The 27,574-nt window shown below is 35.2% G+C and overlaps 1 protein-coding gene across 20 annotated transcripts in view; it reads left to right on the top strand.

Moving 5' to 3' along the window:
* The window catches only part of AGBL3 (AGBL carboxypeptidase 3), a 94,315-nt gene that overhangs the window by 45,766 nt on the left and 20,975 nt on the right, over positions 1-27,574 (top strand). For 17 of the 20 annotated variants that reach the window (XM_072964419.1, XM_072964404.1, XM_072964402.1 and 14 more), the window contains 3 exons: positions 9,808-9,894; positions 16,532-16,589; positions 27,326-27,371. In XM_072964419.1, coding sequence (XP_072820520.1) covers positions 9,808-9,894; positions 16,532-16,589; positions 27,326-27,371 — 191 coding nt within the window. Of the gene's footprint in view, positions 1-9,807; positions 9,895-16,531; positions 16,590-17,992; positions 21,529-27,325; positions 27,372-27,574 lie in introns of those variants that run through there. The other 3 variants (XM_072964417.1, XM_072964409.1, XM_072964418.1) reach the window with 3 other exon arrangements.

Here is a 27,574-nt window from a genome sequence, read left to right as displayed (position 1 = left end):
CTTCCCTCTCCCCACTGGTAACCACTAGTTTGTTCTCTGTATCTGAGAGTCTGTTTCTTTTTTGTCATAGTCACTAATTTGTTGTATGTTTTTACACTCCACATATAAGTGATACCATTCAGTATTTCTCTGACTTATTCAGTATATTCAGTCTTTCTCTTTCTGACTTATTTCATGTAGCATAATACCCTCCAAGTCCATCCATGTTGCTGCAAATGGCAACATTTCATTCTTTTTTATGGCTGAGTAGTATTCCAGTGTGTGTGTGTGTGTGTGTGTGTGTGTGTGTGTGTATCACAGCTTCTTTATCCATTCATCTGTTAATGGACACTTGAGTTGCTTCCATATCTTGGCAATTGTAAATAACACTGCTATGAACATTAGGGTGCATGTGTCTTTTCAAATTAGTGTTTTTGTTTTTGTTTTTTTCAGATATATACCTGGGAGTGGAATTGCTGCGTCATATGGTAGTTCTATTTTTAGTTTTTTGAGAAACCTCCATTCTGTTTTCCACAGTGGCTACACCAATTTACATTCCCCCCAACAGTGCACAAGGGCTTCCTTTTCTCCACATCCATGCCATCATTTGTTGTTTGTGTTCTTTTTGAGGATAGCCATTCTAACAGGTGTGAGGTGTTATCTCGTTGTGGTTTTGATTTGCATTTCCCAGATGATTAGTGATGTTGAGCATCTTTTCATGTGCCTGTTGGCCATCTGCATTTCCTCTTTGGAAAAATTTCTATTCAGTTCTTCTACACACTTTTTAATTTTATTTTTTTATGTTAAATTATATGAGCTGTTTATATATGTTGGATATTAACCCCTTATCAGTCATATCATTTGCAAATATTTTCTTCCATTCAGTAGGTTGTCTTTTTGTTGTGTTGATGGTTTCCTTTGCTGTGCAAAGGCTTTTAAGTTTAAATAGGTCTCAGTTGTTTATTTCTGCTTTGATTTCCTTTGCTTTAGGAGACAGATCCCCCCAAGATACTGCTGCAATTTATGTCAAAGAGTGTTCTTCCTGTGTTTTCCTTTATAAGTTTTATGGTTTCTGATCTTGTATTTAGGTCTTTAATCCATTTTGAGTTTATTTTTGTATATGGTGTTAGAGAATGTTCTAATTTCATTCTTTTACATGTAGCTGTCCAGTTTTCCCAGCACCACTTGTTGAAAGGACTATCTTTTATCCATTGTATGTTCTTGCCCCTTTTGTCATAGATTAATTGACTGTAAGTGTATGGGTTCATTTCTAGGTTCTCTACTCTGTTCCATTGATCTGTGTGTCTGTTTTTGTGCCAGTACCATACTATTTTGATTACTGTAGCTTTGTAGTATGGTCTGAAGTTAGGGAGCGTGATTCTTAAGCTCTGTTCTTAAGACTGTTTCGGCTATTCAGGGTCTTTTGTGTTTCCATACAAATTTTAAAATTATTTGTTCTAGTTCTGTGAAAAATGCCATTGGTATTTTGATAGTGATTGCATTGAATCTGTGGATTGTTTTGGGTAGTATGTTCCTTTTAACAATATTAATTCTTCCAATCCAAGAACACAGTATATCATTCCATTGATTTGTGTTGTCAAGACAAGTTTTAAAGGCCCTGAAGGTGACTAACAGATCATCAGGGCTATTAACATCTAGATAACTGGGCAGACAGCTTCTAACTGAGGCCATGGATACAGGCCACCTGGAGCTGTGAGCTATGGTGTGCGCCAGGGTCCTGACAGAAAGCCAGGCATGAGTAGCACCCTGCCAACCTGTTGGAGTCATGTTGCCACCCCAGGGGTCCAAAAGGTAGAGCACTGGGGCAAAGAGGATTACTTGTGACCCTTAAGATCTCATTGTATCTGCCTTGCTAGGTTTTGAGCTTGCTCGAGATGCATCACCCCATCCTTCTTTCCTGTTTCTCCCTTTTGCAATGGAAACATCTATCCTATGCTTGTCCCACAATTGTATTTTGGAAGCACATACCTTAATTGGTTTCATGGGCTGACAGCTAGACAGGATGGATCATATTTTGAGTCTCACCTGTATCTGATTTAGATGATATTGAGATGAGACTTTGGAATTGAGAAATGATGCTGGAATGAGTTTGAGACTTTGGAGTTGAGAGTTGATCCTGGAATGAGTTAAGACTTTGAGGATTGCTGGGATGAAATGAATGTATTTTGCATGTGAAAAGGACATGAACTGGGGGGGCTCAGGAGTAGGATGCTGTGGTCTGAATGTTTCTGTCCTCCCAGAAGTCATATGTTGAAATTATAATGCTCAATATTATGGTACTAGAAGGTGGGGCATTTGTGATCAAGTCATGATTTTGTTCCTACAGCACCTTATCAAATGTAGCTAGCAACAGTCAACTCATACTCTAAACTTTCTGCCTTAAAACTGTGTCCAGTGAGTCAGTTTTACTAAATGTATCACCTCTACAATAACATGTGTCACTATTTTTCTAGCTTCCTATAACAGTTTCCATACCACCTGTTATTTAGTAACAAAGCCAATGACTGTCACATAGTTTAGGTTTGTATTAGGACAGCATCCTATTTCTAGGTGTCAATTCATGTTTTATTCATTAAAACAAAATTGTCAGAATCTCAGTAGCTTATAATAGCAAATTATCTGTTTCCTGCTGTTGGAGCATGTATGGCTCTACTGGGCCAATCAGGGATCAGTTAAACTGATATCCAGACTGTGGGTTAGGTTTGGAACTATTCTATGGTTCTTCCTTCCCCCCAGATCAGCAACCAGCCAGGGTATGTTCTGCTCATGGCAAATCACAAGAGTTCAGGAGGGCAAACCAAACCATGAAAGTATGCTTAAAGCCCCTGTTTATCCTTCCACTGGCTAATCAAGTCATATGTCCAGGTCCAACATCAATGGAATGGGGAAAGTGAAAATTTGGGAACAATCCAGGGGTATCTATTCTGAGGCCATGAGTACTAAAAGTGCAACGGCCATGATGAAGGAGCACGGCTGTTATCTTCTAGAAAGACCAAGGAGGCTAATTTGGATAGAGAAGATTGAACGAGGAGAACAGTGGTAAGAGATGAAGTGAGATAGGTGTTGGGAGTTGAGGGGATAGGTCATGTAAAACCTGACTTAGGACTTCAGTTTTCACTCTGAGAATGGAGAGTTTTAATCAAACAGAGGAGTGACATGATCTGCTCTAAGTGTTAGTAAGGTTACTTTGGCTGTCATGTTGAAAGTAGAATGGTGAACCACAGGGAAGACCAATTAAGGGGCTATTGCAGTTATCCAGGCAAGAAAGGTGGTGGCGGGACCAAGGTGGTAGCAGCAGGGAAGATGAGAAGTGATTGGATTTTAGATATGTCTGACAGAGTCCAGAGAATTTGCTGATGGCTTGGCTATGAGTTTGAAAATAAAAAGGAGAGAAAGTGTCTCCAGAATTCCAGGCCTGAGCAACTGAAGACTGGAGTTTCCACTTACTGACACAGGGACTACAGCAAAGTAGTAAAATTGTTTTTCTTCTCTACCTACTAAGTCTTGTTCTGAAAGTGTATCAGGACTCTATCCACTGCAAGGAAAAGAAGAACTTTTCCCAAAAAATGGCTTAGCTAAAGGGGATTGGTTGGATTAGTAAGGAAAAAGTCTAGGGACAAGGCTGGCTTTAGCCATGGCTTAAATAAGGGTCTCACAGGGTATCACTAGGATTCAGAGGGGTTTTTTTCCCCCTCATTTGAATGTCACTTCTGCCTCTTGAGTGTTGGTTCCATTCTCAGGCAGGCTCTGCTCTCTCTTGCTAGCAAAATTGCTATGGATTTTCAGCCTCACATTCTCACGGTGCTAAGTCTGGTAGATACCCTTCATTCTAGTAGCTTCCTCAAAACTACAGAGATTCTTTTTTTATTGTAAAATACACATAACATTTACTGTCTTAACCATTTTTAAGTATACAGTTCAGTTCAACATTCACATTGTTGTACAACCATCACCACCATCCTATAACTTTTGTCATCTTATAAAACTGAAACTCCATACCATTAATAACTCCCCATTCTCCGCTCCTGCAGCCCCTGGAAACCACCCTAATCCTTTCTTTCTCTATGATTTTCACTACGCTAAGTACCTCATGTAAGTGGAATCATGCAGTATTTGTCTTTTTATGACTGGCTTATTTCACCTAGCATAATTTCCTCAAGGTTTGTCCATGTTGTAGCATGTTGCAGAATTTCTTTCCCTTATAAGGCTGAAAAATATTCTATTGTACAAGTATACCACATTTTGCTTATCCACTCAATGGACACTACAGTTGCTTCCACATTTTAGCTCTTGTGTATAATGCTGCTATGAACACGACTGTACAAATATATCTTTAAGACCCTGCTTTTCATTCTGTTGAGTATGTACCCCAAAATGAAACTACTGGATCATATGATAATTCTGTTGTTAGTTTTTTGAGGAACCACCATACTGTTTTCCACAGTAGCTATACCATTTTACATTCCCAGCAAAAGTGCATGTGGATTCCAATTTCTGTACATGCCTGCCAGCACTTGTTATTTTATGCTTTGTTTTTTATAATTGCCATTCTAACAAGTGTGAGATGATATCTCATTGTGGCTTTGATTTGCATTTCTGTAATGATTAGTAATGTTGAGCAGCTTTCCATATGACTGTTGGCCATTCATCTCTCTTTGGAGAAATGTCTATTCAAGTCCTTTCCCATTTTTGTATTGGTTTGTTTGGTTGTTGTTGTTGTTGAGTTTTAGGAGTTCTCTATATATTCTGAATATGAATCCCTTATCGGGTATGTGATTTGCAAATATTTTCTCCTATTCTGTGTGTTGCCTTTTTACTCTGTGAAGTTCAATTTGTCTATTTTTTTTTAACTTCTGCCTTTAAATTTTCATGAAGTTCAATTTGTTGGGTTTTTTTCTAACCTCTGCCTTTAGTGTCATATCCAAACTATCATTGACAAATCCAGTGTCATGAGGCTTTTGATTTATGTTTTCTTCTAAGATTTTTATTGTTTTAGATATTACATTTAGGTACTTGATCCATTTTGAGTTAATTTTTGTGTAAGGTGTTAGGTAATGGTCCAACTTCATTCTTTTGCAGTGGATATCCAGTTTTCCCAAATATGTTGGGGAAAATATGTTGGCACCCTTATCAAAAATCATTTGACCGTATATGCAAAGATTAATTCATGGGCTGTCTGTTCTAGTCTGTTGGTCAGTATGTCTGTCTTTATGCCAGCACCACACTGTTTTGGTTACTGTAGCTGTGTAGTAAGTTTTGATATCAGAAAGTGTGAGCCCTCCAGTTTTGTTCTTTTTCAAGACTATTTTGGCATTCAGGGTTCCTTGAGATTCCATGTGAATTTTAGAATGATTTTTTCTATATTTCTGCAAAAAATGTCATTGCAATTTTGCTAACAAAAAGCAAAATTAAATCCATAGATTTCTCTGGGTAGTACTGACATTTTAATAATTTAAAGTCTTCTGATCCATGAACAAGGGGTGTGTTTCTATTTATGTCATCTTTAATTTCTTTTAGCAGTGTTTTCTGATTTTCATTGTACAGCTCTTTCACCTCCTTGGTTAGTTCTTAGGAATTCTATTCTTTTTGATGCTGTACGTGGAATTGTTTTTGTAATTTCTTTTTCTGATCATTATTTGTGTATAGAAATGCAACTGTTTTGTGTGTTGATTTTGTATCCTGATACTTTGCTGAATTAATTTATTAGTTCAAACAGGTTTTTAGTGGAATCTTCAGGGTTTTTAATTGTAAGATAGCATCTGTAAAGAGATAATTTTACTTCTTCCTTTCCAATTTAGATGCCTTCCATTATTTCTTCTTGCTTAATTGCTCTGGCCAGAACTTCCAATACTATGTTGAATAAAAGTAATAAAAGTGGTGAAAGCAGACATCCTTGCCTTGTTCCTGCCCTTAGAGGAGGTACTTTCAGTGTGTCACCATTGAGTATGATGTTAGCTGTAGGTTTTTCCTAGATGGCTTTTATTATGTTGAGGTAGTTTCTTTCTATGCCTAATTTGTTGAGTTTTTAAAATTTTTGAATTTCATGAAGGGGTATTGGGTTTTGTCAAATGCCTCTTCTGCATCAGTTGAGGTGATCATGTGGTTTTTTTCCTTCCTATTGATTTAGTGTATTGCATTGATAAGTTTTCATATGTTAAAGTAACCTTGCATTCCAGGAATAAACCCTGTTTAGTCATGCTGAACAGTCCTTTTAATATGCTGCTGAATTTGGTTTGTTAGTATTTTCTTGAGGATTTTTGAATCAGTGTTCATAAGGGATAACAGTCTATATATAGCATTCTTTTCTTGTAGTGTCTTTGGCTTTGGTATCAGGGTAATCTCACCTTACAGAATGAGTTAGGGTGTATTCCTTCCTCTTCAATTTTTGAGAAAAGTTTGAGAAAGATCAGCACTAGTTCTTTAAATGGTAGAATTCAGTGAAACTGTCAGATGCAGGCTTTTTTCCCCTCATTGGGAAAATTTTGATTACTGATTATTCAATCTCTTTAACTAGTTATAGGTCTATTCATATTTTCTATTTCTTTGTGAGACAGTCTTGGTAAGTTTTGTGTTTCTAGAAATTTGTCCATTTCCTCTAGGTTATCCAATTTGTTGGCATATGCTTGTTGACAATACTCTCTTAAAATCCTTTTCATTTTGGTAAAATTGGTAGTAATATCCCCACTTGCATTTCTGATTTTAGTAATTTGAGTCTTCTTTTTTTCTTGGTCCATTGGGTAAAGGTTTGTCAACTTTGTTGATCTTTTTGAAGCGTCAACTTTTGGTTTCATTGATTTTCTGTATTTTTCTATTTTCTATTTCACTTATCTCTGCTCTAATCTTTATTATTTCCTTCTTTCTGCTGACTTTGGGTCTAGTTTTTGCTTCTTTTTCTAGTTCCTTAAGTTTTAAAGTTAGGGTACTGACTTGAGATCTTTCTTGTTTTTTTTAATGTTTATAGTTTTAAATTTCCACCTTAGCACCACCTTTGCTGTGTCCCACAAATTTCTGTGTTCTGCTTTTATGTTCATTCAACTCTATTTTCTAATTTCCCTTGTGACTTCTTGTTTGATCCACTGATTGTTTAGAAGTGTGTTATATAATTTCCACAATTTTTTTAATATTTCTGTTTTCCATTTATTTCTAACTTCATTCCACTGTGGTCAAAGATGATACTGTGTGTGATACCTATGTTTTTTAATCTGTTAAGACTTAATTTATGGCCTAACATATGGTCTGTCCTGGAAAATGTCCTATATGCACTTGAGATGTACGTGTATTCTGTTCTTGTTGGGTAGGGTGTTTGATATGTCTATTAGATCTAGCTGGTTTACTGTGTTACATCCTCATTTTCCTTACATATGTTCTGTCTGGTTGGTCCAACTATTATTGCAAATGAGTAGTGAAGTCTTTTACTATTATTGTAGAAATGTCTATTTCTCCCATCAGTTTTATCAGTTTTTGCATCATATGGTGTGTAAATGTTTGTAACAGTTATGTCTTCTTGGTGTATTGAGTCTTTGAGTAACATATATTGCCTTTATTTGCTTCCTATGACAAACATTTTAAAATTTAAAGTCTATTTTGTCTAATATAGCCACTTCTGCTGTCTTTTGGTTACTATTGCATTGGAATGTCTCCTTCCTTTCACTTTCAGCCATTTTGTGTCTTTTGACCTCAGTTGAATCTTTTATAGACTGCATATAGCTGGATCATGTGTTTTTATCCATTCTGCCAATCTCTGTCTTTTGACTGGAGAGTTCAGTCCATATACAATGAAAATAATTTCTGATAAAAAGACTTACTTTATTGTTTTTTATGGCTGAGTAGTGTTCCATTGTATAAATATACCACAGCTTCTTTATCCAGTCATCTGTCGATGGACATTTCATTTGTTTCCTTGTCTTAGCTATTGTAAATAGTGCTTTTGTGACCATTGGATTGCATGTATCTTTTTGAATTAAAGTTCCATCTGCATATATGCCCAGGAGTGGCATTGCTGGATCATAGGGTAAAATGATAATGCCATTTGCTGCAATGTGGATGGACCTAGACTTTGTCATTCTAAGTGAAGTAAGCCAGAAAGAGAAAGTAAAACACCATATGATATTACTTATATGTGGAATCTGAAAAAAGTACAAATGAACTTACTTACAAAACAGAAAACAAACTAACTTATGGTTACCAAGGGGGAAGTGGGTGGGAAGGGGTAAGTTGGGAGTTCAAGATTTACAGATACTAACTACTATATATAAAATAGATTAAAAAAAAAGATAAACAAGTTCCTACTGTATAACTCAGAGAACTATATTCAATATCTTATAGTAACCTATAATGAAAAAATATGAAAACAAATATATGTATGCATAAGTATGACTGAACTATTATGCTGTACACCAGAAATTGATACAACATTGTAAACTGACTATACTTCAATTTAAAAAAAAAGAAAGGAAAAAAGGGACTGACTTCTGTTACTGTGCTGTTTTCTATATGCCTTTATAGTATTTTTGTCCATTTCCTGCATTACTGTCTTCCTTTGTGTATAGTTGATTTTTCATGGTGAAATGTTTAAATTCCTTTCATATTTCCTTTTCTGTGTATATTCAGTAGGTCTTTTCTTGCTGGGATATATGTAACTGTGGGGATTATATTTAATACCCTAAATTTATAACTCTAATTTGAATTTAGACCAGCTCAACTTCAATAACATACAAAAACTCTGCTCCTTTATAGCTGCATCCCCACCCCTTTCAATTGTATGTGTCACAAAATTACAGTTATACACTGTGTGCTCAAAAGCATAAACTAGTAATTCTTTTTAAGCGTATTAGTCTCAACTTACGTGGAAAATAAGATTTGGGACTATAAACCAGAGTGACAAGTAGTACTAGCTTTCACAATAATGCTTTTTTTTCGTTAAATGTATTAGTCTCTTAAATCATGTAGAAAACAAAAAGTTCAGTTTGAAACTATTGTTATAGTAACACTAGCTTTTATAATTTCCTGTGTATTTACCTTCATTGAGACCCTTATTTATTTTTCTCTATAGCTACGAGTTACTGTCTAGTGTCCTTTCATTTCACCTTGCAGAACTCCCTTGAGCATTTCTTGCAGGGCATGTCAAGTGGTCACGAACTCCCTTAGCTTTTGTTTTTATGAGAATGTCTTAATTTCTCCCTAACTTTTGAAGGACAGTCCTGCTGCTGTTTTTTCTTTAAGCACTTTCAATATATCAGTGCACTGTCTTCTAGCTTCCAAAGTTTCTGATGAGAAATACAGTAATGATTTTATTGAGGACCCCTTGCATATAACAATTTGCTTCTCTCTTACTCTTTCAAGATCCTCCCTTTGTCTTTGAAAGTCTGATTCTGTGTCTTGGTGTGTTTTTTATTTCATCTTACTTGGAATTCATTGAGATTCTTTGATGTTTACCTTCATGTCTTTCATCAAATTTAGGGAGTTTTCAGGCATTATTTCTTCACTCATTGGCATTTTTGGGCTGCTGGCTTCTCTAGCTCGAAGGCTGGGATATATGAGGCAAAAAGAAAACACAGGAAACTACTCACCATCATTCTGCTCATCTGTTCCTGAAGTCCCTCACCAGTCTCCCTTCTTTTCATCTTTTAAAGCCTCTTGTGTTTATTTTGTATATAATACCCAGGGTCTTTAGTCATACTTGGTGGGGAGAATAGGAAAAGTACTTCATCTTCCTAGAAGTGGAAGTCTCAAGTTACTTCTTTGTCTGCATATATACTGTCTTTGATATGTTGACTAAGTACTGATTTTAAATATTCTCTTACCTAGATAAAAAACAAGAAAAAACATCTGAAAACAAAGGAAAGAAATTCTACTGTAGAAAGCCATCAAAACAGCAGAGAAGAAGAGCAAGAGGTAAATATTCATAGATATGGCTGTTAAAAGTTGTTGGGAAAAAAACAAGAAAATGGCAAGTTATTTCCTCTAATACCCTGATTTTTCCCCCAGGCAATGTTAATGATTATAATTTTACTCATATTATTTACTGTTTATAAAAACATAAAAGAACCTTAACAGATGAGAAGTAGGTCTTATTAAGGTGCTATCTTTAAATTTCACTATTATTTACCTTACCTGGTAGCAAGAAAAAAATTAAAACTTATAAAAGTTAATGGGAATACAAGAGTATAAAATAGATTGTGCTGAGAGATTGCCTTCCAGCATGACAGCATGAGGAGCTCTGCAAACCCACTCACCAGCAAAAACTGGTGAAAATTATTTTAAAATATAAGTTTTTGGAAATGGCCCTAAGGGCATACAGCAAATGAAAAAATACCTATTCATGAAAATACACTAAAATTTGGTTTTAAAAAAATGACAAAAAAATCAGTGAGAGCCTGTGGTATTTGAAGCAGATCTCCCTCCTGCCTCCCAGCTCAATGTAACTAAGAGTGCAGCCAACACCACAAGGTCCTCTCTCCCCACAGAAACCAGAGGGCTATCTTCCCAGGACAGCTGGGCCTTAGTATTCCTTATCCTGGCTCCAGATGCCTGTTATTGAAGCTAAGTTCCAGCTTAGTGCAACCAAGAAGTGGGGGCTCCCTCCTTCTACCCAGACCCCATTTTTGAAATAAGGCTCTACTTTGAGTGCTACATCACTTAAAATATTTTGGCCCGAATTGCCCCTGTGTTGGCCTGTAAAATGGGGGTTCCACAATAGAAGAGGCAGATGGAGAACACCTGAGACTACTGCCCTCTTCCCACCTACATCGTAGCTCCCAAATTGTAGTAACATTGAGAGAAGAGTGCCATTGTCCCCACCTCCAGCTCCACAGGCACTGACATTGGAAATTTTGTGGAGCTGGATCTAGATGGTAGAGTAAAGGACATGGCGCTCACCTCCAAGCATAAACACATCAAAAATACATCTGCATGGGGAGCAATTCTTACCGAAAGCCAACTGGAAACTGGCAGAAGACCTCCTATGCAACCAAAGCTGCAAAAATGATCCCCATGAAACTGAGTAGGATGGGGGGGAAAAGGCATCAGGGCTGGAGGCTCTTCTGGGAGGTATCTGTGAAGGAGGGAGGGTCCACACGGGCAAGCTCTCACCCTGGGACTCCCCCCTGCCTGCTGGAGGGGCCTGGACTTGGCTCATAGGAGTGTGCATGTGGTGGCTTGCTAGCAGTCAAGGCAGAGAGAGACCAAGGCTGACAGCTGCCACTTTACCACACTTCCCAGAATGAAACATGCACTGAGCAGAGCTGCTAGTAGACACAGCCAGATAGGCACCAAATCTCACCAGGCCAGGATTGGTGGGGGAATGTTCCCAGGGAGTGGATTCGGTCAAGCTGCACAGAGACAGCCCAGAGGGCCTGGGGTGTGGTCAGAGCTGAAGCTCGGAGCCCAATGTCCACGCACTAGTGGCACGTAGGTTTGCTGTGACCATACAGGCCTCACCTGCTTTAGCACTCACCTCCTTTGGGACAGAGCATCCACTTAAGAGCAACAGAGGCTTATCAAACTTAACCCTCAGGGCTTCTACTCCAACAGCTAGAGCATACCTCACCCCAACAGGGCTGTAACAGTCACAGAGCAAAGAAGAGGCCCCACTCAACATCCAGCACAAGCTCTGGACACCACAATGTTAATCACACCCCCTATCAAGGGGATAATGGCCAGCATACTCTGAGGAAAGACATGGCTGGCATCCCCAAAACAGCCCTCACATCAAAAATATTGGACACACAGCCTACACAGGGATGCTCCCACATAAAAATAGCCCTTCAAGACTGTGCTAAATTTAGAGACAGAGAAGGTAAAATGAAAAAGCAGAGGAACTAGTCCAAATTAAAAGAATAAGAAAAATCCCCTGAAAGAACACATAATGAAACAGATCTCAATAAAAAATGCTTAAGGAATTAAGAAGAACTATTGATAGAAATGCAAATCACTGTAACAAGGAACTAGAAACTATAAAGAGGAACCAGTCAAAATCAGACAACTCAGTTGCCCAGATATAAACCATTCTAGAAGCAATGAATAGCAGACAGAAAGACAAATGATCTATGGGATAATATGAAGCATGCCAACCTACACATAATAGGGGTTCCAAATGGAAACAAGAGAGAAAAGGGGATCAAAAATACATTTGAAGAAATTATGGCTGAAAACTTCCTGAAATCTAAAGAAGGAAACAGATAGCCAGGTATAGGAAGCACAGAGGGTCCCAAACAAGATGAACCCAGACAGACCCACACCAAGACATAGCATAATTCAAATGGCAAAAAAGAGTGGATTCTAAAGGCAGCAAGAGAAAAACAGTCAGTTACAAGGGAACCCCCATAAGGCTACCAGCTGATTTCTCTGCAGAAACTTTGTATGCCAGAAGGGAGTGACATGATATATCAAAGTCCTAAAAGTATCCCTGCATCCTGGGACACTCTGCCCAGCAAAATGATCATTCAGAATAGAAGGAGAAGGAATTTCTCAGACAAGCAAAAGCTAACAGCAATATTGAAAAAAGAAATATTGAAAGGTCTCTAAATAAAAAATGTCTCTCTATATAGCACAGGGAAATATACACAAAATGTTATGATAAATCACAGAGAAAAAAATGTGATGAGTGTGTATATGTCCATGAATGACTGAAAAATTGTGCTGAACACTGGAATTTGACACAACACTGTAAAATGATTATGAATCAATAAAAAAATGTAAAAAAAATAAAATAAAATAAAAATGAAAAAAAAGTCTCTCTAAATAGCAGGTATCTATAGGAAAGGGAAAATCACAGTAGGAAAGGCAAATATATAAGGACTGAAGATCCCTGAAATAAGCGAGTACATAGATTAAATAATCAAAAATTTGTAAAAGTGATTATAACTAAAATTAACAGTAAAAGGATAAGCAGGAAGATGTGAAAATAGGACATCAAAAAAATCACAAAATATAGGAGAAGGTAGTATAAAAATGTAGATCTTTTGGAATGTGTTTGAACTTGTATGACTATCAGTTTTAAAGTAAGTAGATATAGTTATGGGTTAACATACTTGAAAACCAGGGTAACCACAAATCAAAAACATACAATGGATTCATTAAAAAAAAAAAAAGGAACTCAAGCATAATACAAAAGAAAACCATCAAAGCACAAAAAGGAAAAACAAAAGAAGAAATGAACAGAGAAGAAATACTAAATCAACTGGAAAACAAGGTTTAAAAGGCAACAAATACATACCTAGCAATCATTACTTTAAATGCCAATGGACTAAATGCTCCCATCAGAAGACACAGAGTGGCAAATTGGATAACAAAACAAAAAAAGTACAATATGCTGCTTACAAAAGACTCGCTTTAAGGTGAAAGACATACAGATTGAAAGTGAGGGGATGGAAAAGAATATTTCATGCAAATGGAAATGGCAAGAACGCGGGAGGAGCAATACTCGTATCAGACAAAACAGGCTTTAAAGCAAAGGACATTATATAATGATAAACGGAGCAATACAAGAAGAGGGTATTACACTTGTTAACATAAATGCACCCAGTGTCATCTTAACTGAGGTTGATACCTGAGGTCAACTTAAAGTCCTGCTCTTACTCTAAATGATTGTTAAGATATCCATATATCCCTAAACTAATATTAAAGAATTTTAGTTAACTTTACTTCCTACCAGGATACTCTGAGTAATTAATTTTGAAGACTTTAAGCAAAAATAAATAATTATAGGTTACTATGGTTCGAATGTATAGATTACTTTATAAGAACACTGGCCTGGTGATTTTCTATGAGAAAAATGTAATAGTTTATTATGGTGCACAGCACTATTTCAATCAAAGGAAAAGGGATAAAAATGACATTAAGAGTTCATCGAACCCAAATCAATCTACAGATTGCAATCCCTATCAAATTACCCAGGACATTTTTCACAGAACTAGAACAGATAATCCTAAAATTTATATGGAATCAAAAAAGACCCAGAATTGCCAAAGCAATACTGAAGAAAAAGAAGGAAGCTGGAGGAATAACCCTCCCAGACTTCAGACAATACGGAGAGCTACAGTAATCAAAACAGGGTGGTACTGGCACAAAAACAGATATATGGATCAATGGAACAGAATGGAAAGCCCAGAAATAAACTCAGACTTACAGTCAATTGATCTTTGACAAAGGAGGCAAGAACATACAATGGCGAAAAGACAGTCTCTTCAGCAAGTGGTGTTGGGAAAACTGGACAGCCACATCTAAATCAATGAAGTTAGAACACTCCCTCACACCCTACACAAAAATAAACTCAAAATAGCTTAAAGACTTAAGGCACTATAAACTTCCTAAAAGGAAACATAGGGAAAACATTTCTGACATAAATCTTAGCCATGTTTTCCTAGAGCAGTCTACCCAGGCAATAGAAAGAAAGCAAAAATAAACAAATGGGACCTAATTAAACTTACAAGCTTTTGAATAACAAAGGAAACCATAAGCAAAACAAAAAGACAACCTATGGAATGGGAGAAAATATTTGTAAATGATGTGACTGACAGAGGCTTAATTTCCAGAATATATAAACAACTCATACAACTTAATAACAAAAACAAACAACCCAGTCCAAAAATGGGCAGAAGACCTAAACAAGCACTTCTCCAGTGAAGACATAAATAGCCAATAGGCACATGAAAAAATGCTCAATATCGCTATTTCAGAGAAATGCAAATTAAAACTACAATGAGGTATCACTTCACACCAGTCAGAATGGCCATCATTAAAAAGTCCACAAACAATAAATGCTGGAGAGGCTGTGCAGAAAACGGAATCCTCCTACACTCTTTGTGGGAATGTAGTTTGGTGCAGCCATTATGGAAAACAGTGTGGAAATTCCTCAAAAAAACTAAAAATAGACTTACCATATGATCCAGCAATCCCACTCCTGGGCTTATATCCAGAGGGGACCCTAATTTGAAAAGATACATGCACCCCAATGTTCATAGCAGCACTATTTACAATAGCTAAGACATAGAAACAACCTAAATGTCCATCGACAGGTGACTGGATAAAGAAATTGTGGTATATGTATACAGTGGACTACTACTCAGCCATAAAAAAGAATAAAATAATGCCATTTACAGCAACATCAATGGACCTGGATATTGTCATACTAAGTGAAGTAAACCAGAAAGAGAAAGAAAAATACCATATGATATTAGTCATAAGTGGAATCCAAAAAGAAAAAGAACTTATTTACAAAACAGAAACAAACTCAGACACAGAAAACAAACAAGGTTACCAGGGGAAAAGGGGTGAGGAGAGAAGGATACATTGGGAGTTCAAGATTTGCAGACACTACTACTATATATAAAATAGATAAACAGCAAGTTTCTACTGTATAGCACAGGGAACTATATTCAGTATCTTGTAACCTATAATGAAAAAATATGAAAAGGAATATATGTATGTATATGTATGACTGAAACATTATGCTGTACACCAAAAATTGACACAATTTCAACTGTGACATGACACAATTGTAAATTGACTATACTTCAATTTAAAAAAAAGTTCAAATTGAGTCTTATTACAAGTGAATTTTCTTCAGTCTAATTTTGTCCCATCTCTCCAAATTCTTTATAGTGATTATATAATATTGCTACTTTCAATTTCATATAATTTTTCTAGAGTATTTCCTTTTCTCTCTCCCTTCAGTAATTTTTTATTTTTACATCTTCCTCCCATTTTCATGCTAAATATGTCAAAAAATTACTGCCATTCAATTTTATCTGCCAAGAAGAGGATTTTAGCTTTTAACTCTATTTCATAGTCCACTTTTTATCATTAGTTGATATGCATTACATCTTGGCAAAAACATTTTCATGTCTTTTCTCAGGCCCTGTTGGAAAATTCTTAATAATATCCACATAGCACAGATGCAGAAGCAAAAGTCTGGAAGCATTTAAAATGTCTTCATGATCACATAGTGGTTTTTATACTACTCAAGACTAGCGGTCACAATTCTCTATAGTTGTTTTGTGTCTCTTTTAGTCCAACTGGGACATATTGACAAGGTACCTCCTTTGAAGACAGACAGCAATGTCATATGTATGATATTTCTTACTCAATCTTTTTACAGGCCAGAAGAAAATATTTTTCACCTTTCCTATATAAGCAGTTTTATAATCACTTATACATTTTCATACAATTTTATGTTTTCACTAATTTCACACTTACCTTCCTACATCTTTATTCTTCTCATTAAGTAAATGATATTATAAGCATACACTATTTTGTCTTTTTCTCATCATAAGTTTTATATGAAATAAATTGAATTCCCTTTAATACCAAAATATAGTATTAGTATTTTCTTCTATCACTGCTGTAGAAGAAAAGTAATGTAAAAGATGTTAGAAGGTTCTGATTTAAAAGATTATTTTTGTCCATTCTAAATCTATGAGGATAAAATGAGAAATGTTGAAAATTACTATACCTTAAATCATATAGGAAACATATCTCATTTTCATGTTTATAATATACTATTGTTTTCCCTCTGGTTCTGTTCCATTAGGTTTGCGATAAAGGACATTTAGTTCAAAGACACAAAGAATCAAATGCTGATGTGGAAGGTAATGTTCTGTCTACCCACTCAAAAGAATTCATTTCCTCAACAAACACTTTTTTGTACTGCAACTTTGAGGCCATCACTGTGCCTTGTGCTAGGGATATTAAGAAGTGTACTGGATCATTTCTTACCCTCATGAGTTCATCTTTTAATAAATGGAGACAGACAGGTAAGCAAGTGCAGTGTTACAGGTGAAATGCAGAAGTCTGGACAGGGTCCCCAGGGAGCACAGAGAAAGGAGCGGTCAGTTACATGGGAGGGCTGGGTTGAGTGGTCCACGTACTTGAGAGATATCCTGATTTGAAAGGTTTTTCTTCTCAGAACAGAATATAGGGATTTTATGTTTTAAAAGCCATCTTGGTCCTTTTGTTTCATAACTTAATAAAGGATGCGCTCAGGAGAGAAATTAAATTTTGGACTATTCATATGCTTCTACAGGAATCTGATAAGTCTGATATAAATTTCTGACTCTAACATTTCTGTTTTTTCTTAATTTTTAATCTCATTATGTTCATGTGAGGTCCTTTGAACATATTCATATAATTTAAACGTTTTAATTTTTTCTAAAATAATTCTTTAATTTTATGTGTAGATGTATTTTTGTATGCATTTATACCACATGTATTTTCAAAAAGGATTTCAGGTTACATAATTAAAATTATATATAAATATATATACATTTAGTTTATGATATAGCAGGCTAATTAAAAATAGAAATGGAGGTATGAACCGCACCAAGGAGAGAATTTTATAATTAAGATGGTTAAATCACTTGAACTGTAAATTAATTATTCTTTCTTACAGTGATCAGCCAAGCAGTAACTTTCTATATGTAATTCTTATATATTCCTCTGTTAAATTTAATGTCAAAAATAAAGAACACATTTTAGAATATTTAAGACTTCTTTCTACATACATGTATGCCATGTTAATCACAGAATCTTCAGACTTTTGCAACCTATGTTTCTATTTGAAATTACAGTATGTTATTGATTTCTTTACACGTTAATAAATGGTGGCAAAGTATTCCATTGTATTAGTGAACCTTAGTTTAATTTAGCCACCCCCTTATTAAATTTTTATTTTGTTCACTTTTTTCTATTATAAACAACAATGAAGACCTTTTAACTCCCTATTTGTGTATATGCTTAATTATTTATTTATAATAGATTCCTAGAAAGGAATTGCTGACACAAAGAGTTGGAATATTTTTAGACTTTACTATAAATAGCAAAAATGCAACAAAAATTCGTAAGATTTGAGAACTGTTTGTATTAATTTCATTGAGCTAGGCTGCTATTTAGATATTATCTGTCAGCAGTTATCATTGAGAAAAAGATAAAAATATGAAATGTAAGTCAGTGAACTATTTTCATGCTACTAATGAACTTTTACCATCTTTTCTAGACATAAGAACAAATGTATCAGATGATTGTATATTTAATTATTTCAGAAGACAGTTCCCTAATCAAGATTTGTAATATTGGAATATAGACAGTAATGAATGGCCATCTATCATCTGGATGTGAACTACTTAGTAATATGTATCTGATCAAGAGTCACACTCATAAGAAACTAGAAGATTATCTTCAAATTGGATAGCCAAGGAAAATATTCACCTTCCCAGAAATTCTGAATCTCAAATTTTTATTTTTCTCTCTAACTCTAGAAATATGTAAGAGAAGAAAGTAGAACTTCATTGTATGTCAATTTGATTTCTTATAATTTTACCCGATCAGAAAAAAAAAATTCACCTCAGTGTCTCATCTTTTCACTCCCATCTCACTGAATTTTAACGCAGAGAGAGTACTCTACTCTCATCTCCTCCTTACAACAGGAGCCAGGCTCATCCAACCTCTGGTTGACTACGCTTAGTGACACGTAGTTTACCAAATTGCGGTCCGTTCATTCCACTGCTAGGGAGCAATGTTCTTTTTACGCTGAGTTAAAAGCATATGTCCCTGTAAATTTTTTTTTACCTCTTTAGTAACACAAAACAAAAAAGAGTGAAGAAACCTTAAAGGCAAACATTCTGACTGACTCATTTTCCCTAATTCTCCTTGAAATAATAAGAACAAATTTAATACCTCTTCCACATGACAGATCATAAGTATTTTTAAAAGTTATCATTTATTTCCCTGAAACATTCCTTCCATTTCTTTCAACCATCCATAATATGATTTAAGGCCCTTTACTATAATATTTTACTCTTTTTACTCTTTTCTATTAGTATTCAAGCTTGAATGAAACTGAACACAGTACTAAAAATATCATCTATTTAGGATAGCCATCTCTTGGTGTCTGTGGGGAACTGGTCCCAGAAACCCCACAGAAAACAAAATCTGAGGATGCTCAAGTCCTTTATATAAAATGATGTAGTTTGCATATAACCTATTCACATCCTTCAGTATATTTTAAATCATCTCTAGATTACTTGTAATACCTAATACAATGTAAATGCTATGTAAATAGTTGCTAGTGCACAGCAAATTTAAGTTTTGCTTTTTGGAACTTTCTGGAATTTTTTTCCAAATATTTTTGATCCATAGCTGGTTGAATCCACAGATGTGGAACCTGCAGATATTGAGGGCTGACTATGTACAATAAATCATCATTCTCATTTGTTTCTTTCTAGTTACTAGATTTCCATTAATGCAGTCTAAGATTACATACATTCTTTTGAAAATTATCCTAAAATATTGACGAACTGGATTTATATATACTTAAACCTATAAAGCTTTATTTTCATAGTGCCACTGCTAACTTATGTCTTCTCCATTCCCTACTTCTTCAGTTTTGGTTTGGTATTTTGGTTCAGTATAGTGAGCTTAAAATTTATTCCTGTTAGTTAAACTAAGTCTTAGATTCAGCCTTTCATGAACTCTTGATCTCAATTATGTCCTATTGTTGTGCCATATACACGTGTGTGTATACATATATAAATACATATCCATACATACATCTGACCTCTTGTCAAAGCGTCAGCCTCTTATATTTAACTGTCTGCTATATATCTTCACGTAGATGTCCCACATATCCACATTAAAATTCTGCTGATCCCACACTAGATACTGGCCTTTCTGCATTCACTATAACTTTGGTGGTACTGTCTACATAAGCAGCCAAGCTAGAAACCTGATAGTTATCTTTTTTCTTCTTTCACTTCCACCCTCATATTCAGACAGCCACTGAATCCAGCTGATTTTACCTCACAGTCCCTTTTTTCTCCATCTTAACTACCATCATTCTTTTCAGACTCTTACCACCTATTAAGCAGAAGCAATTTGATTTCTAATTGGTCTCCTTGCTACCAGTACTGTAATCCTAATTCCACCTTTCATACTACTATAAAAGCAATTTATCAAAAACACAAGTCTGATTATGTTATACCACTACCTGAAGACTTTCAGTAATTCCCACTTTTCCATCAGTGGTTGAAGTTGGTACAGACCTGAGACTTAAATTTGTTTTAGGCCTTCTCTTTTAAATTTTTTTTAACTTTTAATCTTGAAATAACTTCAAGAATAGTACAAAGAACTATACCTATTTACCTCCCTACCTATGTAGGTATATTTTTCCCCAATCCTTTTTTTTTTTTTTGTAGACATCGTGCTTTATCCCTAAACTTCAGCATATATTTTCCAAGAACAAGAACATTTCCTTACATTAAAATCAGCAAATTCAACTTTGATACAAAACTATTTTCTAACATACTGTACTTAAATTTTGCCAGATGTACCATTAATGTCCTTTAGAGCAAAACTTCTCCCTGATGATTCGGGTTCATGAATTGCATTTAATTGCTATATCCCTTCAGCTGCTCAGCCTTTCTTTGTCATTCACAGCACTGGCATTTTTGAAGACTGTGGGCCAGCTGACTTACAGAATGTCTGGTTTTAAATTTTTAGAATTATCTGGAGAGCTTATGATAACCTCAGCTTCAGATTTTGAGTTCATGTTTGTCAACCCCAAAATCTGCATTTTTATAAGATACCATAAATACTTCTGATGCTGGTGATCTGCAGACTACACTTTTCAACTCACCACACTGGGAACTATAGGGAGAGTTGGTGGGATGCCAAACACTTGGGACCTAGACCATCCAACATTTATTCATCCTGAATAGCTTCCCTGTACAGTTTTTCTTTCAATAATGGTCTGTTATCTTAAAAAAAAAATTTTTTTTGACAACCACTACTGCAACAGAGAAACCAAGTTCCCTAACATGATGTACAAGACTCCCAAAGAACTGGCCCCTAACTACCTCTCCAATTTTATCTCTTGCCATTCTCTGCCTTTCCCTGTACACTTCTTCTTGTAGCCTCAAAAAACATCAGTCTTCTCACTTTTTTGCTCATGCTGTCTTCTCTGCCTGAAACATAATTCTCCCTCTCAACTACATTAGCTACTCATCATTTAAGTAGGTATCAAAGTGTAGTAAGATTCATACAGTTCATTACAATAAGAGATTGAGTGATAAATGATATGCACAAATTGTTCTGGTTGCTCAGAGAAGGGGATGTAATCCAGCCTGGAATCTCAGGGTACGTTTTCTTGAAGGAACTGATCCTTAAATTATGATCATAATAATGATAAAGTCTTAACTGACAAGTTAGGCATTTAGCAAGGAGAAGAGTCACTTCCTTGAATTCTTAAAAGATTAGTGTCAATGGTTTTGTGATCCATTATGTAAATTCTTTTCTTACTGGAGATATATGTCTGGCACTGAAGATAACTCATTCTGACTTCTGTCATTTCTTAACCAATATTTATTCTCCCGTGTGTAACCAGAAGAAAACTATTTGATAGAAAAGACAGAAGCAACATAACAGCTGAAGGATTCTGCTCCTTGTCATCCATCAGCATTTTTTAAAAAAATCCCAGCAGAACAAATTAACATTATTTGATATATTTTTATTCTGAATATAGCTAAGTAAAATTTACTTCTTGTTGTCAGTATTTCTTCATATCTTAGTTCACTTGATATTTTACCCTTCCTGATACTATTCTCCTATGTCTCAGTGACTCTCTTATAATCATCCTTTGTTACATAATCTCCTTTCCATCTTTGTTCAAGTTCTTTTAAAAATCTGAAAATCTGATGTTTATCTGTTTCCCAGAGGTCTCAAGTTATACTAGTCAATGACTGTGCTAAATACTGGCATACAACAGAAAATCAAATATAGTCTGTTCTCAAGAAGCAGAGAGAGAGAGACAAACAAACAGACAATAGAAATATAATGGAGAAAATGCTGCTTACTGTGCTATGATATATAGGAGTTGTTTGGGGGTACAGGAGTATCAGAGAAGATTTCTCAAAAATAACTGTTAGGGTTCCAAATAAATAAATAGCATTTTCTCTTTACCATCTGAATCTGTTAAGAATTAAGACAAAAAGTAAGACAAAATACTAGCAAACTGAACCCAGCAACATATAAAAAGGATTATATACAATGACCAAGTAAGATTTATCCCAGAAATGCAAAGTTTATTTAACATATGAAAATTAAACAACATTATATATATTAATAGAATAAAGAACAAAATGCACATGATCATCTGAATAGATGCAGGAATAGTGTCTGGCAAAATCTAACATCCTTTCGAGATTTTAAAAAATACTCCACAAACTAGGAATAGATGGGATGTTCCTCAACCTGATGAAGGCCATCTACAAAAATCCCACAACTAATATCATAGTTGATGGTGCCGGACAGAATGCTTTTCCTCTAAGATCAAGACCGAGACAGGGATGTCTGCTCTCAATATTTCTACTCAACATCATAACGGAGGTTTAGTCAGGGCAATTTAACAAGAAGAATAAATACAAGGCATCCAGACTGGAAAGAAGTAAAACTCTAGCTGCAGAACACATGCTCTTGTATATAGAAAATCCCAAGGAATATACGCACACAAGAAACTGACTAGAGCTAATAAATGAGTTCAGCAAGGTTGCAAGATAGAACACCAACATGCAAAAATCAATTGTAATGGGTGAACTATATGTGAATTAGATCTCAATAAATCTGTTACTAAAAGCAATTGTATTTCTGATACTAGCAATAAACACTCTAAAAATGAAATTAAGAAAACTATTCCATTTACAAAGAATCAAAAAGAATAAAATACTTAGGAATAAATTTAATAAAAGCAGTATAAGACTTGTTCACTGAAAACTACAAAACACCATTGAAATATGTAAAAGATTAAAATAAATGGAAAGATTCCCCCATGTTCACAAATTGACACACAGATTCAATGCAGTCCTATCAAAATCTCAGCCAAAACAGAAATGAACAAGCTGAACCAAAAATGCGGATGGAAATGTAAAGACCCAAAGTAACCAAGACAGTTTTGAGAAAGAACAAAGTTCAAAGACTCATACTTCCTGATTTCAAAACATACTACCAAGATGCAGTAACTGTAGCAGTGTGGAACTAGCGTAAGAGTAGAGACAGAGATCAATGAAATAGAATTGAGAGTATATTTATATTTGAATTGAACCCTTACATTTATTGTCAGTTGAGTTTCAACAGAAGTGCCAAGACAATTAAATGAAGAAAAAAATTGCCTTTTCAACAAATGGTACTGAGACAGCTAGATATTCACACTCAAAAGAATGAACTTGGACTCGTTCCTTAAGTCATACACAAAAATTAACTCAAAATAGGTGACAGACCTAAATGTAAGAACTAAAACTACTCTTAAAAGATACACAATGTAAACACAGTAAGGAGACTTCTGGTTTTAGTTCCAACATGTAATGGGCTGGATTTGGAGAGTACACCTTTGTTACGGAGAATATTCTGGATAGATTTTGCAGTGCTTACTCTTCCCCTGCCAGAGCCAGCCCTCTCTAGCCTTCCTGTCTCGCTGAAGGGTAGGGGGAAGAAAAGCTAAGAAATGCTTGTTAAGGTCACAGCCCAGGGACACAGACCCACTAAAAGACTAAAATTTAATAATAAGATTAATAGAATGTTCCCTTTCCCCCATAACTTATCACCACACCAACATGACTCCAGTATAATAACAATGGTTTATAGCTGAGAACTGCAAGCAAGACACACATTCTATCTGATAAGTAGCTCTTAGGGCGTCCCAAAGACAACAGGATAGACAAAAACAAGGCTATTGTAGGAATTCCAAGCGTCTGACACCAGCAGCTACAGCTAACAATTGGTGAATAAAAATATGGAGCAAGTAAGCATTAAACACACACACAGAGTCCAACTCCCTGTCAGACTAACATAAAATCCTATACTAATGTCTATTTTCAGTTCCTATTACCCACTGTCCAGTTTCCAACAAAAAATATTATAAGGTATTCTAGAAGACAAGAAAGAACACAGTCTAAGTAGATAAAGCAAGCATCAGAACTAGACCCCAGTATGACACAGACTTTAGAATTATCAGACATGGAATTTAAAATAACTATGATTAGTATGTTATGGGCACTAATGGAAAAAGTAAATAACACGAGTAATATAATGAAGATATGGAAGGATCTAAGAATCAAGAGAAAAGGCTAAAAAGCATAAACTAACAGAAATGAAGAATACCTCTGATGGGCTCATCAGTAGACAGGAAATGGTCAAGGGAAGAATCAGTGAGCTTTAAGACAGGTAAGCAGAAACCTCCCAAACTGATATGCAAAGAGGAACAAGAATGAAAAACAAACAGAATGGAACATCGAAAGGTCTGTGGGACAAGTTCAAAAGATGTAACATACACATAATTGAGACACCAGGAGGAAAGGGAAGAAACAGCCCCTAGGATGGCTATAATCAAAAAGATAGTTAAGTCTTGGCAAGCATATGTAGAATTTGGAACCCTCATACATTGTTATGGGAATGTAAAATGGTGTAGCCACTTTGAAAACTGAGTTACCAAATAACCCATCAATTCCACTCCTAGGTGTGTACCCAAGAGAAGTGGAAACATTTGCATGTGAGTGTTCTTAGCAACACTTGATTATAGCAAAAGGTAGAAACCAGTGTCTATCAACTAGACATTAATGGATAAAACAATATACGCATATAATGAAATATTCAATTGAAAAAAGGAATAAAGCACTGATACATGGCTACAACACAGATAAACACTGGAAACACACTGAGTGAAGGAAGGCAGACATAAGAGGCTGCATATTATTGATTCCATTTATGAAATACCCAGAATTGGCAAATCATAATAGAAAGTACATTAGTGGTTGCCAGGGGCTGAAGGTTGGGGTCAGAAACAGGGAGTGACTACTTACTAGCAGTCACTATTGGTATGGGGTTTCTTTGGGGGGGTGATGAAAATGTTCTCAAATTAGATTGTGGTGATCGTTGCACAACTCTGCAAAGATATTAAAAATGTCCCGTGGGTCAACCAAAGGGGAAATTTTGATGACAGATGTGTTGGCCTCTGATAGTGTAAAGCTCATTTGGTCAGATCTTACCAACAGTACTGTTTTCCACAGTGTAACACATGATTCATTGAATCAAAAAAACATTTCCTCTGGCTCTTAGATATTTTAATTTGAAAAATGGGGTTTAAAGAATCTTGATTTCCATGAAGATTTTAATGAAACCACCAGAAAAATAAAACCAAATATAGTTAATATGTTGTCCAAATACAAACGAGACTTTGCTCATCTATCTGCATGGTTGGCTGACAGTGAAAATATAAAATGTATATTTTGGCAAATTTTGTTTCAATCTATCAGCTTTTTACCAAGGAAATAAAAAGATCTGACCTCCTAAATGTCTTGCACATGTTGTACTTTAAAAAAGACTGACCTGCTATCTTGTGATGAGGCTTTCATAACGAATTTTTGGTCACGTTTTAGTTTCCTCAAAACATGCAGAAGCATTTAATGATATTTTTGACTTTACAGAAATGAAAGAAGGTAGTTTCCTTAGACCTGTGCCTACAAGGTGGCTGTCATGATGTTGGCAGCCATAGAAAAGACATTAAATCACATTTTCAAATGTAGGACAAGAATGACCCTCTCTAATTTGCAAATAGTCTGAAGATGGGAATAGAGGAAAGGACTACAGTAAATCCAAATGCTGTTCCTGTAAATCTATTTGATGATCTTTGAAGAGGTCATAAGGAGCATAGAAAAGGATGAACTAACTGTGCCTGAGCTGTTTGATATTATGTGTAGGTTATAAACTCATACAGTAAATAAAATGACATTTATGGGGAAATAAGACTGACTCAGAAATCAAAAATATGTCACCAGAAAGGGCAGCCAAGTTAATCAGCACTAAAAATGGTAATTTACTTGAAATCCACCTTCAGTTTAAGTTCAAATTACCTCTTGTCTTAAAACTTGTCCCTTAAGAAAGAGAAGTTTAACTTACGAGGACATCCAGTGTGCTTCAGAGTAGCTAAAAACAATGGACACTTTAAACATGGAGAACTCTACATGATGAATTTAAAGATGCAAAGAGCCAAAAGCCCAAAAGCCAGTCTACTAAAACAAGCCTGTAGATATAAAGTGGATGGACATTTCTAGAAATCTGGAAACTAATTCCTTACAAGTCTAGAAACCTGCTATTGCTAATAAGTAAAGTCCTGTTCTATGCTCAGATTCCTTTGTTGACAGAATATCTAACTTGATGTCATTTCATTGGCCTGCCACTAGGGATCAGTGTAATGTGGGCTTCATAAGAGCAGACCTGCAAGTCAGAGACCTTGACTTTGAATGTATTCAGTTTTACATAAAAGGATATCCTGAAGGCTACACGCAGTTCAAAGAAGTATTATGGGAAAAGGACACACAAAGAACAAAAATATCAGCAAAGGGAACTACATTAAATAGCTTGTAATAACCTATAAGGAAAAAGAATATGAAAAGGAATATATATACATACATATTCTTTATACATATAAAGAGAGAATTGAATCACTAAGCTGTACACCAGAAACTAACACAACATTTTAAATCAACTGTACTTCAATTAAAAAAAAGAAAAAAAAAGGAAAAAAGAGCAAAAATATCCTACTTTATCATGGGACATAAACGTCATCAATTTTTATTAATTATAAGTAGTATCTATTTAATTAGTTTCATTGTACTTACATTCAACTTTTAAAAGGTCTTAATTTATGTATCATAAGAAGACATAATAATATGGCCTACAAAATAAATATTCAAGAGAGTTAAAATTTGTATCAGAGGAAAAACGTACTGTTATTATTATTCTGACACATCCTATTTAGTTAATTAATTCTATTAATTACTGCTAATGGCCACTGTTAACTAACCCTACTGTTGCTTTTCTTAATAGCATTAACAAGAAGCAAATAATACAGAATTATATATAGTTGTAAATAAATACCTAGTGTAATTTTACTTTATAATAATACACATGTATAGGAGTATTTGTTACATATTGTACTAATTTTTTGTTCTGGTATAGCTGGGTCCTGAGTTGGCTTTCTAAAAAGTTAGTCTACATACATATAGATGTCCTTCATAGTAACTAACATGCAGAACTCAGTTCTTGAATTGCTTGACAATTATTGGATGGGTATTTCTGCTGTTTGCTAGTCTCTTGCAACAGTTTAACTTAAAGGCGTCCAGAGGAAATATGCACTAATATATTTCATATGTCTGAATGAGACAATGGCAGATTAATTGAAGATAAATATATCAATGAAGTAATTTGCAAAAAAGTAAAAAATTAAGTTTTGTTAACTTTAAAATCTAAGATCAGAAATGTTGTGGTATATTCTCTTTTTTAGCAAAAATACCTGGACAAGCCCCTTGGCTTCTAAAAAGATATTTGAGGTAGGAGAACTACACTTACCAGATTAGACTACCTTACTCCTTTTTCCACTAAGATTTTGATTTTGAATTAAAGTAACAGGTAAAAGTGGCTTTTTGATATTAATTGCTAATTACTGTCTCCTTATAGTCTACATACTGTCTGTGACTAGGTTAGTTTTATACACAGAAACTGCCCATATGATGCATTTTGAAGGGCTGAGATT

The sequence above is a fragment of the Vicugna pacos genome, chromosome 7, assembly GCF_048564905.1.
Source record: "Vicugna pacos chromosome 7, VicPac4, whole genome shotgun sequence".
In the NCBI taxonomy this organism is placed as follows: Eukaryota; Metazoa; Chordata; class Mammalia; order Artiodactyla; family Camelidae; genus Vicugna; species Vicugna pacos.
Note: the sequence above shows the minus strand (reverse complement) of the source record. Positions and strands in the feature narration are given on the sequence as shown.